At 41.9% G+C, this 18,704-nt stretch overlaps 1 protein-coding gene across 2 annotated transcripts in view; it reads left to right on the top strand.

The window, feature by feature from the left end:
* The window catches only part of SIGIRR (single Ig and TIR domain containing), a 135,433-nt gene that overhangs the window by 93,099 nt on the left and 23,630 nt on the right, over window positions 1-18,704 (top strand). For both annotated transcript variants that reach the window (XM_078682722.1, XM_078682721.1), the window contains exon 7: window positions 1,018-1,120. In XM_078682722.1, coding sequence (XP_078538848.1) covers window positions 1,018-1,120 — 103 coding nt within the window. The remainder of the gene's footprint in view (window positions 1-1,017; window positions 1,121-18,704) is intronic.

Below are 18,704 nucleotides of genomic sequence, written 5' to 3'. Positions count from 1 at the left end.
ATGATGACAGTGTAGGCTACACACAAGTCTGAAAATTGTGTTGATCACAGATCGATTTCAGGATGGTATTGCTGAAAAGCAGATCAGTTGTATGCAAGTAAGTAAACCAGAAGTGCAATTACATCATAGCGTTGCAGCTAGGTTAATACTTTTAGATATAGGATCAGATGTGCTCTACTTCCTAGAGCCGCTGACCTTGGAACATGGGGAAGCAAGTTCGAATCCTGACCTCACCACAATATTCTGTGATTCCAGGCAAATCTCTTAATCTCCCTGTGCCTAAAAAAGAAATAAGATGCGTAATGTAGCTCCTGCATCGGGGTCTGTATTCAGTAAGTGGAGGGGGCTGCTATTAAGCCCTGGGGTCCCCATCCCCCAAGACCTTTTTTATATTAAAGAGGAGGTGGTCTGCAAGGCCCCTTCCCCAAGCCTTACTAGGCCCTGGGTACCCAATCCCCAAGGACCGTTTTATTATTATTATTTTACTATTAAAAGGGGGGGCATGCGCACCCCTGCCCCCCAGCCTAATTAAGCCCCGGAGACCCCTTTCACAAGGGCCATTTTTATAATTAATGGGAATGAAGGCTGCATAGCCCCCCTCCTCGAGCCTTATTAGGCCCTGGGGACCCCCTTCACCAGGACCACTACTTGAAATAAAGGAGAGGGAGCCACCCTCCTCTTGCCGTTATCAGCCCCATAAGATGTAGTGAATCCTGATGTAATTATAGTAAAACTGACCTGCGAGGTAGCGACTCTCATTGATGTGCCTGTGGTATCATGACTCCTGATGTAGAGCCCAGGATGTAAGAGAGTACAACAAGCTAATCTATTGATGGCTGTGCTGTTGTTCACCCACAGAGTCACAAACCCATCATATATGGTGTTGGTCTTGGTCAAGTACTTAGCGCAGCTGCAAATAGGCCACTGGATGGCATTTATCATACCTAGGTGGTTGGGGGGTTTTACCTCATAGAGTCATGTCTAGATGTTGTTAATCCCTTCGGACTATTCCAACAGAGCCCTCAGCTGAACTTATAATGAATATCAGCCGCTGCCGCCGACTCATTGTAGTCCTCTCACGGGCATACCTGGAGCAGGAGTGGTGCACCAGCAACTTCAGGTATGTGTGGCAATGTCTGTATGTATTCAGGTTTATGTTACATTCAGACAATAATGTAGGATTTCAACAGTTACTGATATCTTGAGTTTCTATTACCGTATATGGAAATGCGAGCTGGCACTTCATATGGGACTGTTTCTATTTGAGCGGGGCCAAAACTGATTTTTATAAGGTTGATACTTGTCTGAGTGGCACAGAAAGCAAACAAATTATGGACTGCAGTACTGGCCGGGGTCATTAATGGTGGCTAAGATTAATTCAAGCGTTCCACTCATTAGTTCTTTGAGGTTGTTTGTCTTTCTCAATGAGACTCCCAGAGTGCGATGGGTTACCCAGATGTGGATCCCCATGCATGCCAAGCCATAGAGTCAAACTGCATCTCTATAATAATAATATAATTATATTAATAGTAATGTTATCTTTTTTTTTTTGTTTTTTTTTTACAATTTATTGATTTCCACATTTGAGCTATTTGAGCTCTCTAAAAATAGCAGACGTTGTTCTTTCCCAATTTATGATATGCAATTTACACTTCAACTCTGACATTGCCCTGCTGGGTTTCAAACTCATGACCTTTAAACCACTGCATTGGCAACAGTGAGTTTTCAGCTCACTAGAACAGGCTATGAAGCGCAATACGGCCAAAATGATCTGGGATTACTTTTGTATCTGTTCAGAAAGGACGTGGCCACGCAGTTCCAAGTGGAGCAGGACTGAGGTTTATTCTCACAAGATTGGTTCGTTTCAATAGAGTTACAGTGAGCAAATAAACAGTGGAGGAGAATGCTTGAGATTGAATCAAGCATCCCACCAATCATTTTTTTTGTTTTTGTCATTCCTAAATATTATTCCCTACCTCCTAACAATATTTCCCCTGCCTCCTCCTACTTCCATTCCTTCCACACTGCATCCACTTGACTTGATTTCCAACCGAGCTCCATTTTACCCATCCCTATTTATCCTTTTTTTCATGTCCTCCTTTGGCATACATCACTCCAATATGTATCTTGACATCTTCCTACTACCTGCCCTTGATCATTCATTGGCCCTTTGAATTGTCTTTGCACTTACATTCCCATGATACATCTCCATTAGGTTGCCCATTTAAGTTATGTCTTTTGAGTCTTATGATGTGCTTTCCATTCCACTCTGCCATGTCTTCTCTGGTACACTCTTGAAATGGCTCTTCAGCAATACCTCCCTGGCATGCCACTCGCAGTTTACCTTAGCTTCTCTTCCTTTTAGTTTCATGTGTGTTCTTATCCTGGCTATCCTTGACTTCATGCCTATGTTGACATGTTTCCCTCCCCCTTCTTCCTTTGGCTTGTGTCCATAATATGCAGTCCATTTTGGCACACCACCCAATGTGAGCCTCTATTTGGTGTGCCTCCCCAAGCTGCAAATTCCTTTGGTGTCTCAAGGGCTCCCTGGTGTAGATGCCCCCTTTTTTAAAAACAAGTTTTTTATTTGGTATTGAAAGTCATGACAAAAGGAGCACAAACGTGTGCTGAATACAAATAAGAAAATAGTGCAGAAGGGTATCAGTACATCGGGTGTTTCCAACATAGTTCAATGATAACAATTCAAGAGACGTTAATAACAAATTGACAGGAACAATAGATCAAACTGCATGGGTTACACGTTCTGAGATGATAACACTTTATTCTCATCATCCTGGATATCCAATAATTAATCCAGCTACCCCATATCCTATGGAATTTACGTTGGCAGGTCTTGCTCATATATGTAACTCTTTCAGCTGCCACGTATAAGTCCATCCCCGTGTTCCATTCCATCATAGTCAGTATCTCAGGTACCCCCCTGTTATTTTGCCAGATCCCCCTTTGCCAACACCAGGCCCAAATTGCAGAATAGTAATTTCATTATGGGAGATTCACATCATTGGGTATGCCTAAGAGGACATATTTAGGGTCTTCAGATAGCGTTATCCTATTAATTTACCCAGAACTAGGAGTACCTTTTTCCAGAAAGGGTGTATGATGGGGCAGGACCAGAGTGTATGAAAAAAGACTCCCGCTGCCCCTCCCTGCACCCCAGACATTCCCATGATGCCACTCTCCCCATTTTGTGTGGGCGTGCCCTATCATAGCCGGTGGAGGATTTTGAACTGGATCAGTCCAGATTGTCCAGTTCCCCCATTTTGTTCTCTCATTTGCTTCCAAGTTTCTTCTGGGTGTCGGGCATATTATTATTGAGCCCCTTGTCACAACTCTCTTTGGCACGCCTTTTTTTGTTTTTGTCCCTTGGTGTAACTCCCTTAATGTCTCACCTTTGTGTGTCTCATTAGATTGTTTCCCTGTGGCATATTTCCCCTTGGTGTGTGCCCTCTAGAATTGTTTGCCCATTTGCATACCTTCCCTTGTCATATTAACCCTTAGAATATCTCACCTAGGCTGCTTCCCCTGGTGGGGTGCGGTCTTCCTATGGCATATCTTCCCTTGTCGTATCTCCCATTGATATATCGCTCTTTGGCACAGTCTTTATATAGCGTGTCCTATATTAGCTGTCCCTTCCTGACATATCCCCACTTGTGTGCCTCGTAAACTTTCCCTCTTTGGCATGCAGGCTCATGAATAAGCCCTTGGCTTGTCACCAATTAGTCCAACTCACATTGATAAGTCTTCTCTTAAAGAGTTAAATGTATGCAAAGCTTATCTCTGTTTGTCGCCCCCTTGGACTGGCTCCTTTTGGTATGTTTGCATCACCTTCGACTGCCAGCACATACATTGCTTCTCCGTGCATTGTCTCTTCTTGGTGTATGTTCCCTCTGTAATCCTTTATTGGAATGATTTCCATTGGCTAGTCTACCTTTGGCATGCTTTCCTTTGGCTTGTCTCCCAAGGCATAGCTCACTCCGATATATCTCTTTGTGGTGTATCTTTTATTTAAATTAGTTCCCTTGGAATGTTTTCCCATACTGTGTCTCTCCTTATGGTATCTATCTTTCACATATCCTCTGCGGCATGCCTTTTATTATAATGTCACATCTTAGTGTTTCCATTTAATTTATCTGACAGTCTTGTCTAACATGCCAACAGTCTCTTGTTCAAAAAGAACACTAGATGGACAGAATGCAGAACAATCTCATACATTCACCCCAATACAGACATCTGGACCTAAATCCATCGTTTTTTTGCTCATCATGCCATTCCAGTTTGAACCCAGCCATATGCAAATCAGTCTTGACCCTGTGTCCAATGGGAACAGTCCAGCCCGAATTGCCAGGCCAGTCTCTTGTTGGCATGTCACAAATGAGCATGTCTTTTCTTGGGAAATCTTCCCTTGTTGTGCCTCTTTCTTGTCAATTATTGCTGTGTGACTTAATGATCTGCCTACCAATGTTATATGGCGTGCCTTCCATTGGAGTTCTCTTTTTAGTGTCTCCTCTTGGCATACCTCTCCTTGATATGTCTTACATTGAAATAATTCCTCTTGGATGTTTACCTTCTTACTTTGTTTCCACTTGGCATGCTTCTCCTTGTATTATTTCTTATTAAATTATCTCCCTTGACAATTCTCCTTGATGTCTCCCCTTGGACCACCTCATGTTAGTATTTTTTACTTTGACATATCAAAACTTGGCAGATCTCCCCTTGGTATTACTTACCTTCAGATCTTTCCTCTTGGTGCATCCCCCTTGGCATAGCGCCTCTTGGCATGGTTCCTTTTTACACTCCCCCCTCTATTGCTTTATTTGCTTTGTTTCATTTTGGTTTGTCTCCCTGTTGAGTTTCTTCATGGCATTACTTTGCTTGATTTGCACAGTTTTTTTAGTGTGTCTCCCTTTGCATGCATCCCTTTTGGGTGTCTACTGTTGGACTTCCTCTGCTGGAATTGTTTTCTTTTGGATCGTATCTCCTCTCCAGTCTGGTGGCTGGGATTCCCTTTGGCCTCATTTTAGGGTGTTTCCCCTTGACATGCATGTCTTTTATGTGGCCACCAACAACATATGGTAATTCACAATCCTGGAGAAGTGCTGTCAGAGGTAGACCCTAACATGGCTTTCTTGTGTCGTGTATTTCTATAGGTTCTGAATCAGTCCCCCTATTCCTGACCCTATTCTGGTTAAACTACCTAGCTAGTTAACTAACAGTCAGCCCATGAGGCAAGAAATTCCCCATGATGCAGATACCGTTATCTGACGCAGTCACACTACGGCACAGGAACGTGTTATCTGATTAGGTCATAACGCTTGAGATCTAATTAGACAAGCGATATTCCTCCAGCCCCTGATAAGGCATACGACGTTCTCATAACAAATCAAACCTATGACAACCTGGATAATCCGTGCGGCCATTGTTTTGATTTCACAGAGAACTTTAGTAAAGAATGTGCTAACGAGCAAGTCGTATGACATCTTTATTGACGTACCTATGTCCATCCTTACGTCAATCCCGGCACCTTTAAGGTATAAATATTGCCGATCTTGCCCTATGCAAAACACACGCGTGGTGACAAGACGGAGCAGCCATACTTGCCGAAGCCGAGAGCAGAAGCAGACCCCGCAGGCAGCAGCCCCGCCTTCCTGACGCGCTGAGAGACGCGCTGCTATCTCAAGCCGAGAGACCCAGCACCGGCGCTTCTGGGCAGCCCTCGCAGGCAGCCTGGAATATCGAGAGCAGAGAAAGAGATACCATTCCTCATTCATCCTAAATTCCAGGTACAGAACTGAATAACCCCTCCTAGAGAATTCTTTAGTTATTCACTTGGCAAAAACAAACTTAACTTAAACTGTAACTTTCTATTCCCGCCCACGCATTAGACTTAGGTCAGGTACACGGGGTAGGCGTATTTAGAAACACCAGTTGAGTACGTTTAGTCAAATGTATATGTGTATGTAAATATATTTTAATCATTTTAAACATCATATGGCTCAGAAACCATATCAATGTTTTTACAGTATTATTTTATACTATTGCTTCTAATGTATGCACTTTACTTAACTATAAGTATCGCAATAATATCGATCCATTTCTCTTGTACGAGAAAAGAGACTGATCAATAAATAACACCTTTTATTGAACACGCCCGTCTCTTCCTTTTCTCTACATTCTGATGAGACTAAGAATGCACGTACTGACTGAGTAAAATAATTGCCTTGTGCTCACACGACTCTTGAGATTGACTCTTGATTAGGGGAGAGCAAAGTTGTCATGTTCTATGGTTGTCAGAAACTAAATCCCTTCTTGTCTAATCAGGGGAGTTAATCCTTCCTTGAACATTCGAGAAAGTTTCTAGCGAACTCTGAGCTTAGCTGGCAAACCCAAAAATTAAGTCTAGTATCGACAGTAGTAGACCTAGTTAACGTCTGGCCTAGGCCTTTACTGCTGTAGGTACTATTCCAATGCGCAGAGCCTATTGGGAAAATAGGAGCTACACTACATGGCGCCCAACGCGTTTGGAAAGGGCGATAAAACTAACGTAAGACATTTAGAGTAACTCAGTCGTGCTTTCTCACTCAGACCCCTTTTCCCAAATACTCCAAAGACGTCTGGAGTGGGTGAAAGGTTATTATATCCTCCAAAACCTCGCAGGAGGGAACTCCTATGTATGGTTTTTGGTCTAGTCAACGTTGAAGGATAAAACAGTTCCAGAATATTGTGCATCTAATCTCTGTTTCCATAAGAAACCTGATCTGCAAATAAAAATAATACCATCCTGTCAGTAAAATGGGAGACAGTGATGGAGAAAGAGAGGCAATTAGATTAGCTACTGAAATAGCAGATGCTGATGCTACCATGCAAGCAGCAGACGCGGATATAATACTCATTCCGGTCATTAAAAGGAGATCTATAACCTTAAAACTTATAGAAAATGGACTGACACCTAGAGGTGGCACAGTCATATTCGTAATTGAGGCACACGAATATCGGCAGACAGAGGTATACTATACATGGATACATTTTCCAGCAGCAAATGCTGTAACAAAGTACTTCCACTATTACAAAGTAGAGGAACCTCCTGAAACGTACACTCCTTTCGAGGAGGTGGAAGTACCACTCAAATTCCAAGAGCATTTGCTCTTATTTGATGGCGCCCTAAAACATAATAATCACATTACAAGGCTCGGTCCTTTAGGAAGACCAGGAGCAACGTGGCCGGTCCTAGCCGGATACACACCACATCCAGACATCGACGAGATGCCTGCACCAGAGCTATTAATACAGCTAAAACAACTACTAAAAATTCACAGACAATTAGTTCAGTATGTAATGCGGACTTCTACAATTCAGCCAGCGATTAAACTACCACAGCTGACCTCTCACCAGGGGAACACAAATAAAATTACACCACAGAACATCCAATCCTGCCTAGGTAAGGTTCCAGCTAAAAGGGAACAGATACCATTCTGGTTGGCACAGAAAATCACCCAAATAGAGGCGGTGTTTCCTGACACCACCCCGCTAGAAAAACACAGGATTCTGACTATATGTCTCCCAATGGGAATCGCACCACACATTGAGGACTGTGACACTTGGGGTACAGTCTTTGCTTCCATCTACACAAAAACGCACGGTGTTCCATCCATTTCGGTAATACCAGATGTGCTAAAACAAATTCAAGATGAATATGGTCCAGAACCTGCTTTAACTCTTGGTATGAAATTACTGAAAGACTTCAAGCAGGTCTCGGCTATATTACTAGCCAACATAAAGGGTGAAGCAGCAAACGTGGCGATCCGCCAGAGGTTAAAAGAGACAGATATAGCAGACCAACCAGCTGAAATTGCCAGAATCATAGAAAAATCCTATGAAGAACTAGGCAGAGATAGTCTAGGTGGAATACCAGTAAAACCGCAACTGACTACAAGTCCAGAAAAAATGTTTTTTAATAATAATAATAATTCACCAAAAAAGAACTGGGATGGGAACAAACAATCCAATCCTAAAGAAAAGAAATTCCAGTCCAGAGGAAGGTCTCCTAGGCGAAGAGAGAAATCTCCAAACCCGAGACAAAGGTCACCTCAGAGTGAACCCTCTGGGAATAGATATAACCTTAGAAATAGGGATAATATTAAAAAACCTGATAGATATCAAGACATTGATACACGTCCCTCTCAATCTTTTCAGAATTCCTCGCAGAAATCGGAAAGAAGAGGACGATCAGAAGAGCACGCCAAGTCCAAAGACAAGGAACCTGCTCAACTGAAAAAGAAATCACAATTTCCAAAAAAGAAGGTAGCCAGTATCAAGGTAGTTAACAATGCCGAGAATACTGAGGACACAATTGAAAAACGGAGAGTGGGCTCAGACAATGCTAGACAGCGCAGCAGAGGTGAGCATAGCTCGCAAAGTCCTTATGAATCATCTGGAGACAGTGGACACGAATGAATACCTTCAAGTGGAAACTGCAGACACCAGAGTTAGCAAGCCCCACAAGATATACGAGATAACATTACGTATAGAGGGAGATAAGACTAGGAAAATAAGGGGACTATTTTGGGATAACCTCTCAAAGGGTTATGACATCCTTCTAGCTGAAAAAGACTGGCCACCAGAGTTTGTCAGGGAGTGCCCTCATGGCGAAGAAGTAATTATGCCTGCCTTCTCGAATCAAATACCGATTCATAAAAAATACACACTTGCTAGAAAGTGGGCAGTGGCCTTAGCACCTGCTTTATATAAAAATCACGTAGGATGGGATGAGGATTCTCCTCCTCACAAAGTCCAGTTAAAATCACAACCAACTGCACAAAGGCAGTACCCAATTAAGCAAGAAGCTAAAAAACAAGTAAATGAAATACTAGATCAGCTAGAATACCAAGGGGTGATTGAAACTTGCACCTCACAAATGAACAATCCTTTGTTTCCGGTCTCCAAACCAGACAATTCGTACCGTCTAGTTTTGGATTACCGACACCTTAACACATGTTGCAAAACTTTTGCAGTGCAAAACTCACACAGTGCTGCACTAATGAATAACATAGTGCGCAAAAAATACAAAACAACCTTGGACATAGCACCAGAGAGCAGATATTTAACTGCATTCTCAGTAAATGGCACTCAAAAACAATTCTGTCGGTTAGCCCAGGGGTACAAGAATAGCCCGGGGGTATTCTCAGCGAGAGTAACAGAATTACTACAACAATATGATGATGAAGCATTATCTTATGTCGATGACATTTACTTAACAGATGATGACTTGGAAACTCACTTGAAAAGAGTGAACACCATAATACTTGGTTTCGCTGCAGAGGGTTACAAATTCAACTTCAAAAAGTCCAGAATTGCCCATCTGACGGTCCTATTCTTAGGATATGAGTTATCAAGTGAAGGCAAAAGCCTGGCAGACAATTTCCTAGAGAAATGTGCCGTAATCCAAGCTCCTAAAACACTAAAAAACCTACAGTCAATTCTAGGCTTCCTAAATTTCGGAAGAACTTACATTGCTAATTACGCAGAAAGGGTCAAGCCCCTTTACGATCTAATTAAACCAGACTTTAAAAGATCCAGTTGGACTCAAACTCACACAGAAATTTTGAGATCCTTACAAACAGACATGCTAATTAAAACAAAATTAGAAACCCGTGATAATACACGCAACCTTGTGATCCGAGTCATCCCAGGGAAATGCGGATACACATACCTGACCTCTAATGAGGGAGAAAAGGTACCAATTGCATTCAAATCACATTTGTACACAAAAGCTGAACAGAGACTCAGCAACAAAGGAAAAATGGTTCAAGCAGTTCAAACCGCAATAGCTAAAGAAAAAGACATAGCTGATGGTCGACATATCACAGTCAGAACAGCTGAATCAGCCTTCGAGGCATTAACAACACCGTGTAATTTACCAACAACAACATTGGATCCAGATTGGTTGCAATGGGTAAATTCAATCACAACGGACAAAGTATACTACTTCTTTGATCCAGAACTAGAAGAATTGAAAAATCTAAAATATGAAAAAACGTATCCTCTGCCAATCGACATTCTGCCTCTAAGACATTACGCCTGTGTAATCTATACAGACGGACATGCTCAACCCTCCGTTTGGGGAGAACATGCATACAATCCCACATGTGAGATTACAAAAGAAGTGTGGCACGGAGGTAAACTAAGACCTCTATTAACAAAATCACACTCAGTAGAAACTAATTCAGAACTGCAAACTGAAATATTAGCTTTGAAAATGGCGCTAGATAATGCGGATCGCGAATTCCCGACGCTTATAGTGTCAGATTCATATTTCTGCGTCAAAGCATATAACAAGGATTTGCAGACATGGATTCAGAACGGTTACAAAGATGACACAGATGCACCAATAAAGCAGAGACTTCTCTGGGAACAAATAGCTCTTTTGAAGAAAGAACTACCAAAGACTCACGTGACTCACTCACTGAGTCATCAACGTGATGGCGTTCACGTTGTGGGGAATTCATTGGCTGAGACAGCCGCAGCGGCAGCCACTAAATCGGCTCCCGTAGATCGAAAAAAGCGTACATTAAAATACATTGACGGCGAAACATTGCTGGCGGTGAAAACGTCATCAAAAGGCGACTGCTCAGCGTTACCGATCAACTATCCACTCAATTATACATACATAATCGATGCAAACTCCGTCCCTTTTGCTCGAATCCCTGGAGTGGGGGATAGAGTGATTCCAAACATGGACAGGAGAAACTTGTTAATCGCAGACGCACACATGGGCGAGGGTCACAGACACCTTAAATTAAAAGATTCTCTGGAAGAATTACAATCACGGTACTGGTGGCCAGGCATGAGCCTGCACTACACCATGTTTGTAAAAAACTGCCCAAACTGCAACAGAGATCGCAGTGGGGAGAGAAGCAGTTTAATACCTCGTCGTATCAAGGCAGATAACATCACCACAAAAAGAATGGCTTGCGATTAACATATACAGGCTAGTTCCCACTTATAATGTAGATCCACAGCACTCGGCTGACGTCCGGACTGTTATACAAGATTTGCGAGTCTAAATGGCATATACGCTAAGAGCATGCTACGTTCGACCATTTTTTTCTTTTTCTCAGGCAATCCAGCCTGGGGGGGGAAAGAATGGCCAAATGAGCACAGCCCAGCGGGAATCTTCTCACTTCCTTCCTGAGGGTATGGGATGGTGTAAAGAAAAAACCAAGACAGAAAGCAATCTATAATAGAAAGGATATTAGGTTCGGGAGCTTGGTGGGTCAAACATCTAATAAGTGTCCAACGTAGTCTAAATAACTTGCCAAGAAATTCTCTGAAGGGATTCAGTCCGTACGAATTATTATTCGGAACTAGGATGTTGATCTCTGACCTTGATAGTCAGACTTCAGTGGTAATAGAAAAAAGCTTTGATGTCAAAGACCGTTTGGCTATTTTGAAGGACTTAAACAAAACAAGAAAAGACCTGAGCAACATACAGTTGAAACAACAGCCAACAACCACTGAAGAATCACCACCTGTCCCAGCAAGACCTGTCTGGATTCCAAAAGTCGGGGATCTAGTCAGGGAAAAGATCGCGGTAAAGAAGGAATTTGGGCCTTCTTACAGAAAAGCAGTTCCTGTCTTGTCTGTCAACGGGACAAGATCAGTTGTACTACCGCCACTTGCTGGAAAAAAGGAGAACCGAGTTGTATCCATCGACCTGGTAAAACCACAACATGTGGCCGATAACAAACAGTAGGCCAAGTGGACTCCCAATAAGTAGCAGAACACCAAGGTTTGCTACCAGTACAGAGGTCCTATCAAAGAGGCTCATCACATTCGAAACGCCTACAGAAGAACAACAAGGACTATGCAACAATGCAATAGAACTTAGACCTCTGAAAACCCAAATAAAGACATTTAGTAGAGACACACCAATCTATACAGAAGTACCAAGTGAAAATGCAAGAAACAAAAATCCTGAACCAATTGGAACAATTGACAGAACTGCATCTGGTTACTTCATCAACTTCGATGATTCCTCTGACGGTTTCAGCGAACAAAAGACACAGCCATCATCAAAATCCTTTAAAGACAAAGCGAAGGAACTTTTGAAACAACTAAAAGAAACATATCTGATTTCTCCATGGATTGAATTTTGGGTGGGTTTTGGTGCATTTATCCTCATACTTTGGCTCATCATGGTATTTACCTTGGGACGCTTCATTGAGGGAAAATATGCTAAAATGGACACAGCAAGTCAGAACATCAACTTGGTCCTCAAACCACACACATCTTCACACGTCGAGAAACGAGAACTTTCTTCAGAACTTTCTTCAGCCAACTTCACAGCAATTCCAATACCTGGTGGGGTAGCCTGGGACAACACTGACTATGAAATTTATGGTCCGGTCGAGATCCTGAAATATCCACACCAAATCAAGATCTCTTTGAGTGACTTTGCAAAACCAAACTCATTTGCTGATGATTGGGACTTTGAAAGTATTAACAATATGATGTCTGACTTAGTAATGTCTGCTAAATTTACAAAACATGATTATTTGCAGGGTTCTACAAATTATGATAGTATGTATTGCTATAACCACTATGGTAACCATTTCTTGCATAAATCTGCACAACCTAGAAATGTTTTAAGTTATAATCAATGGGAACATTGTGCTACACCTCCAAAAGGGAGCTCTAGAACCGTATATGACAAATATTCATATTTTTCAGGTTTTAACATAACTAATGCTGAAACATTTTATTACAAATTGTCAAACAAGACAGGGATGAAAACCATGATAACCAACACAAAATTGATATATTCAGATTCTTTCTTTGAAAAAATGAATACTTTTGGATTTGATTATTGGGACAAACATGTTGATTTGAAAAGTGTTGTACAAAAGAATGGCAAGTACAGGGTTTAGAAGCTTTGTTTAGAGCCTGCATGATCCCAGAACAAATGATATTTTTAAATGACACCGTCCAACAAACCACCTGTCTTGGCCTAGCAAAAATCAAAGATTTAAATAACCTGTCTATTCCAAAGCCAACATTGTTTAGCAATAACTCTGATACAGATGAAGGAATAGACATAAACCATATACTTAACCAAAACAGAACACATCCTGATTGGAAACAATGGTTGATCTGGCCCACAGATACAAATAACTGTCAAGATAGATTCCTGAATAAAACACAGGGTTTCAAAATGACCAGGCCAGACCCTAGATATCCCCAAAGACATCACCCAGGGATAATAACAACCTACAGTGTGGGCAAATTATGCCTTCAATGGCTACAAACTTCCACACTGCCTGAAATTAAGCAACACCTAACTTTACTTACTGATGGTGCTGACTTGCGTGATTTCATAATGGGACCACGCAAACAGCGTCAAAAGCGTTTCATAGCAGCCTCTGTATATGCAGCATACAATGAGGCCTGGAAGGTTACTCAAATTGAGACAGCAGAAAGAATACGGGAAATTGACCGTATTAATTTGGAAAAATCACTTTCTGTAGTGGACAATGGGTTAATGACTCTGTCCTCCAGAATTTTTTCATTGGACAGCATTGTGTCTTCAGCAATCGATATATTATCGCAAGACTTACTATTATTACAACATGGTCAGTCACAATTGCGTTCTATTGTACAGCTTGGTTGGACGTTACAAAATCTGCGTTCAGGCTATGTGCCTTGGCGTTTAATCAACACAACGTCACTATTCCAAATCTTTAACCTTACTGATAGACAAATCGGTATGGCGCAGAAGGGTGCTGATTATACAATCTTGAGGATTGAAAAACTAGAAAGATTACCAATGACAATGTCAGAACGACCTGTCAGTGAATGGATAATACACAGAATCATAAATATTCCAATCTCAACCTTCAGGTTTCAATACTGCCAAAAATATATACAGGCTGGCATGTACGAGAAATTGGGAAAAGGGTACCTTAAAACAACTTGGAACCTGCCCTATTCACATGCATGTGTCAGTAACAAAGGACAGAAAGTGTTTCTTAGTGGCAACAATTGTGCTATGTCACTGAGCGGCACGCTTCTGTGTAACGGTATTAGTTTGCACGGAGCCTGTGAAGGGAATTCATACAACCTTTCATGTCACCAGCAAGGCGCACCTGCAACTGAAATAGAACCATTCTTTCAAAGACTCTATAATGGGAGTTACATTCTTATTGTAGACCGCAGATGCTGTAGTCTTATGCCCGGGACTCCTTATCTCGTCACTACGACGGCGAAGGTCAAGTGCTGTGGACGTTCTTTGTTCCCCAGCTCCTTTCCAGACAGGGAGGCAAGGGCATGGCCCGGTCTGAAAATTATTTCTATTCGAATAGACACTTTAAGCAGAATGAAAACAGTGCTTCTTCAGACGCCTACAAGGCTCACGTCATCTAAAGAAACGTATGATCTACAAGTCGCAAGGACGACTGCAGAGATACATACATTATTATCAACCAATTCCCCCGTACATTTCGCGGAAATCCTGAGCGAAATCTTAAATATTTCTGATACCACAGGGGTCTCAAAGGTATTTAAGACAGTATTTTCGATGGCATTAACACCATTCAAAGCCATACTGGGTATTTTTCCAGACTTCGTCCATTCGATTTTTGGCGGACTTCCCCTGATCCTAGGACTAATTGCAGGAATCCTATTCCTAGTCCTTATTTTTCGTTATGGCAACCCATGTCACAGAACAAAATCTCACGACAATGGAAGATACGATCCTAGCCATTGGATACCGGGACCGGATATCAAAAATCCTGGGACTCTCCCGGCTTAGAGACCTAAACATGACTTGGTTTCTATCATTTCGACCAATGTGGCAAAGGTGTGTTTTACCTGTACTAAGGTGTCTGCTATGCGGAGAAGAATGCGTGTTAGACACCTGTCTGACGCTACAATCGGATGCGCCAGTGGATGCAGATACACTGTTGGTTCCTACCAAGGTTCACGCACTGTGCTGCCCTCAAAGGCTGCCAATTCTGATGACGGCATTCCTGGAATCTTCACCACTGCGATTGAAGAGTAGTGAAGTTCAAGATGAAAGCAGCATCGAACAGGTACGACCTTCTGTCAGCAATGCAAATCAGAATGTCAATGGAGACAATCATGCGCATGAATGCATGGTTACCCCTATTTCCGACTTAGTGGAACTTTCCCATGAAGCTGTTGACAGTTTTTTCGAAAGCCTGAATGATATGATGTTCTCTCCGGAACAGAAATAGAGACTTTTGAGTAAACTCGCACGCGGCGTTCCCTGAATTCGGCCTTCAACTTTAATAATAAAGTCACATGAACAATTACAATCCAGTTCACGGACAGCAACTTTTTTCAGCAAGCCCCTAAAATATTTTTCTATATATTTTTTCCCGGGACACTGATCTTCTGCTTAAAGTAAGAAACTATTCCTAGAGAACTAAGATTTCTATTTTTTTTAGATTCTTTATAGACTTTATATAGACTTTAGCTGCCCACTGGTATGTTCACAATATATTTTATGTGATGAAATGGTTTCGACTTTTTTTCTGTATAGCCATATTAAGAGCCATTTCATGTGTATTTATCATATACCAACAAACAATAATGCATAACAATGCGTGTTTACTTTTGCATTTGATTCATAGCTTAAGTGCATACAATATATATGACTGCAATTTTTTCAGTATATTTGAAAATTTCGAAATGCATTTATGTATTTTGGGGTGGTAAGGTATACACTATACTCTATAGTATGTTGTACTATGTTATACTATGCATAGATTAGTAGATATGACCATAGTTAGCGTGGAGTGGGTGTCGTGTATTTCTATAGGTTCTGAATCAGTCCCCCTATTCCTGACCCTATTCTGGTTAAACTACCTAGCTAGTTAACTAACAGTCAGCCCATGAGGCAAGAAATTCCCCATGATGCAGATACCGTTATCTGACGCAGTCACACTACGGCACAGGAACGTGTTATCTGATTAGGTCATAACGCTTGAGATCTAATTAGACAAGCGATATTCCTCCAGCCCCTGATAAGGCATACGACGTTCTCATAACAAATCAAACCTATGACAACCTGGATAATCCGTGCGGCCATTGTTTTGATTTCACAGAGAACTTTAGTAAAGAATGTGCTAACGAGCAAGTCGTATGACATCTTTATTGACGTACCTATGTCCATCCTTACGTCAATCCCGGCACCTTTAAGGTATAAATATTGCCGATCTTGCCCTATGCAAAACACACGCGTGGTGACAAGACGGAGCAGCCATACTTGCCGAAGCCGAGAGCAGAAGCAGACCCCGCAGGCAGCAGCCCCGCCTTCCTGACGCGCTGAGAGACGCGCTGCTATCTCAAGCCGAGAGACCCAGCACCGGCGCTTCTGGGCAGCCCTCGCAGGCAGCCTGGAATATCGAGAGCAGAGAAAGAGATACCATTCCTCATTCATCCTAAATTCCAGGTACAGAACTGAATAACCCCTCCTAGAGAATTCTTTAGTTATTCACTTGGCAAAAACAAACTTAACTTAAACTGTAACTTTCTATTCCCGCCCACGCATTAGACTTAGGTCAGGTACACGGGGTAGGCGTATTTAGAAACACCAGTTGAGTACGTTTAGTCAAATGTATATGTGTATGTAAATATATTTTAATCATTTTAAACATCATATGGCTCAGAAACCATATCAATGTTTTTACAGTATTATTTTATACTATTGCTTCTAATGTATGCACTTTACTTAACTATAAGTATCGCAATAATATCGATCCATTTCTCTTGTACGAGAAAAGAGACTGATCAATAAATAACACCTTTTATTGAACACGCCCGTCTCTTCCTTTTCTCTACATTCTGATGAGACTAAGAATGCACGTACTGACTGAGTAAAATAATTGCCTTGTGCTCACACGACTCTTGAGATTGACTCTTGATTAGGGGAGAGCAAAGTTGTCATGTTCTATGGTTGTCAGAAACTAAATCCCTTCTTGTCTAATCAGGGGAGTTAATCCTTCCTTGAACATTCGAGAAAGTTTCTAGCGAACTCTGAGCTTAGCTGGCAAACCCAAAAATTAAGTCTAGTATCGACAGTAGTAGACCTAGTTAACGTCTGGCCTAGGCCTTTACTGCTGTAGGTACTATTCCAATGCGCAGAGCCTATTGGGAAAATAGGAGCTACACTACACTTGATCCATCGGACTCAAACAAAGACGTACCTCTCTGTGTTAGAAAGAATGCCCTATAGTGGATTTACTTTATTTGAACATGGAATATGTAGAAAATACACCCCCTTGACAACCTGCATAATAATTCTGAGTGGGTGAGAAAAAGGCCAACACACACCGGGTTACGAATTCAAGCTGCAACCACTCAGACCTTCTAACGGTCTGTTCACTAAAACATACAACTCGTCAGTGAAGTTACGTGACCCAGCGCTGGCTTAATACCACTGCACATGAAACCACCACAACGCTTCTACTAGTCGTTGCCTTGAATTCAAATCCGGTATGTTTGACAAAAATCTGTCAATATATATATATTTTTGGTATGTTATGTGGAGTCTGTTGTCAGAGATGATTTTCATGCTTGGGGTTTTGCACGTGTCTTGGTTCTTACAATTATTATTCCAACCATGTAATGGATGCTTCACACATGGCCACTCAATTTAATTATAGAAGGGACTTGTTTTGTCTTCTTTTCATGTCTTTTACATTCCCTCGTTTTCTTCCCTCCTCTTGACATGTCTTTTCTTAGTATATTCCTTTGACTTTACTTCCTCTGGTAAGTCTACTTTTGTCAAGCCTCCCCATTGCATGTCTGACCTGGCTGTGTCTCCATTTACCCTGTCTCTCTTTGGAGTGAATCCTCTTTGTAAGTGCCTTGCCTTAGCATCTCTCCCTGGGGCATGACTCTACATGTCATGTCTCTCCATGGCATGTCTCCCTTGAACCATGATCCTTTTGCCTTACAATGACTCCCCTTGGCATGTCTTCCTGTGGCAAGTCTACCCTTTGTTTATCTCTGCTTGGGATGTCTCCCATCGTATTGTTTTCCCTTGGTATGTCCTGCCCTGGGATTTTCCCCCCATAATATATTTCCCTTTGATGCATCTTCCATTATTTTTTTCTTTATTGTGAGTCCCTTTTCGGAATGGTTACACACTTTCCTATTCATGTCCGCTGTTTGCTTATCTCCCTTCCTGAGCCTCCCATCAGCATGTTCCCTCTTGATGTGTTCTGCATTGATGTATGTGTTTTCCTCTCATTGGTGTATATCCCCTTTAGCTTTTCTCCTCTTGGCATGGTTCCCTTCTTCTGTCTTTCCTTTGTGTGTGTATATGTATACCCTTATGGTGTGATTCCCCTTGGAATGTTTCTCTTTTTCATGTTTTCTCTTTACAAGTCTCCCTTTTGTGTCCGTTCCTTGAACTGACAGGTCTCATCTTCGTGCCTGCCCATGGCTTAACTTTCCATGGGAAATCTCCTTGTAGCATGGCCCGATTTGGATATCTCCCCTTGGCATTTCTTTTCTTGCTTTTCCTTTCTTTGACTTGTCTTGTTCTGCTTTGTACTCCCTTAATGAGGTTCTCCATAACATGTCATCCCTTGGTGTGTCTCATCTTAGTAGCTCTCTGGGGTTTATCGCCCTTAAAGTGGCTTACCTTGGCATCGCTCTTT

The sequence above is a fragment of the Lissotriton helveticus genome, chromosome 3_1, assembly GCF_964261635.1.
Source record: "Lissotriton helveticus chromosome 3_1, aLisHel1.1, whole genome shotgun sequence".
In the NCBI taxonomy this organism is placed as follows: Eukaryota; Metazoa; Chordata; class Amphibia; order Caudata; family Salamandridae; genus Lissotriton; species Lissotriton helveticus.
The sequence above is the reverse complement of the archived record's forward strand: the minus strand, read 5'-3'. Positions and strand labels throughout refer to the sequence as shown.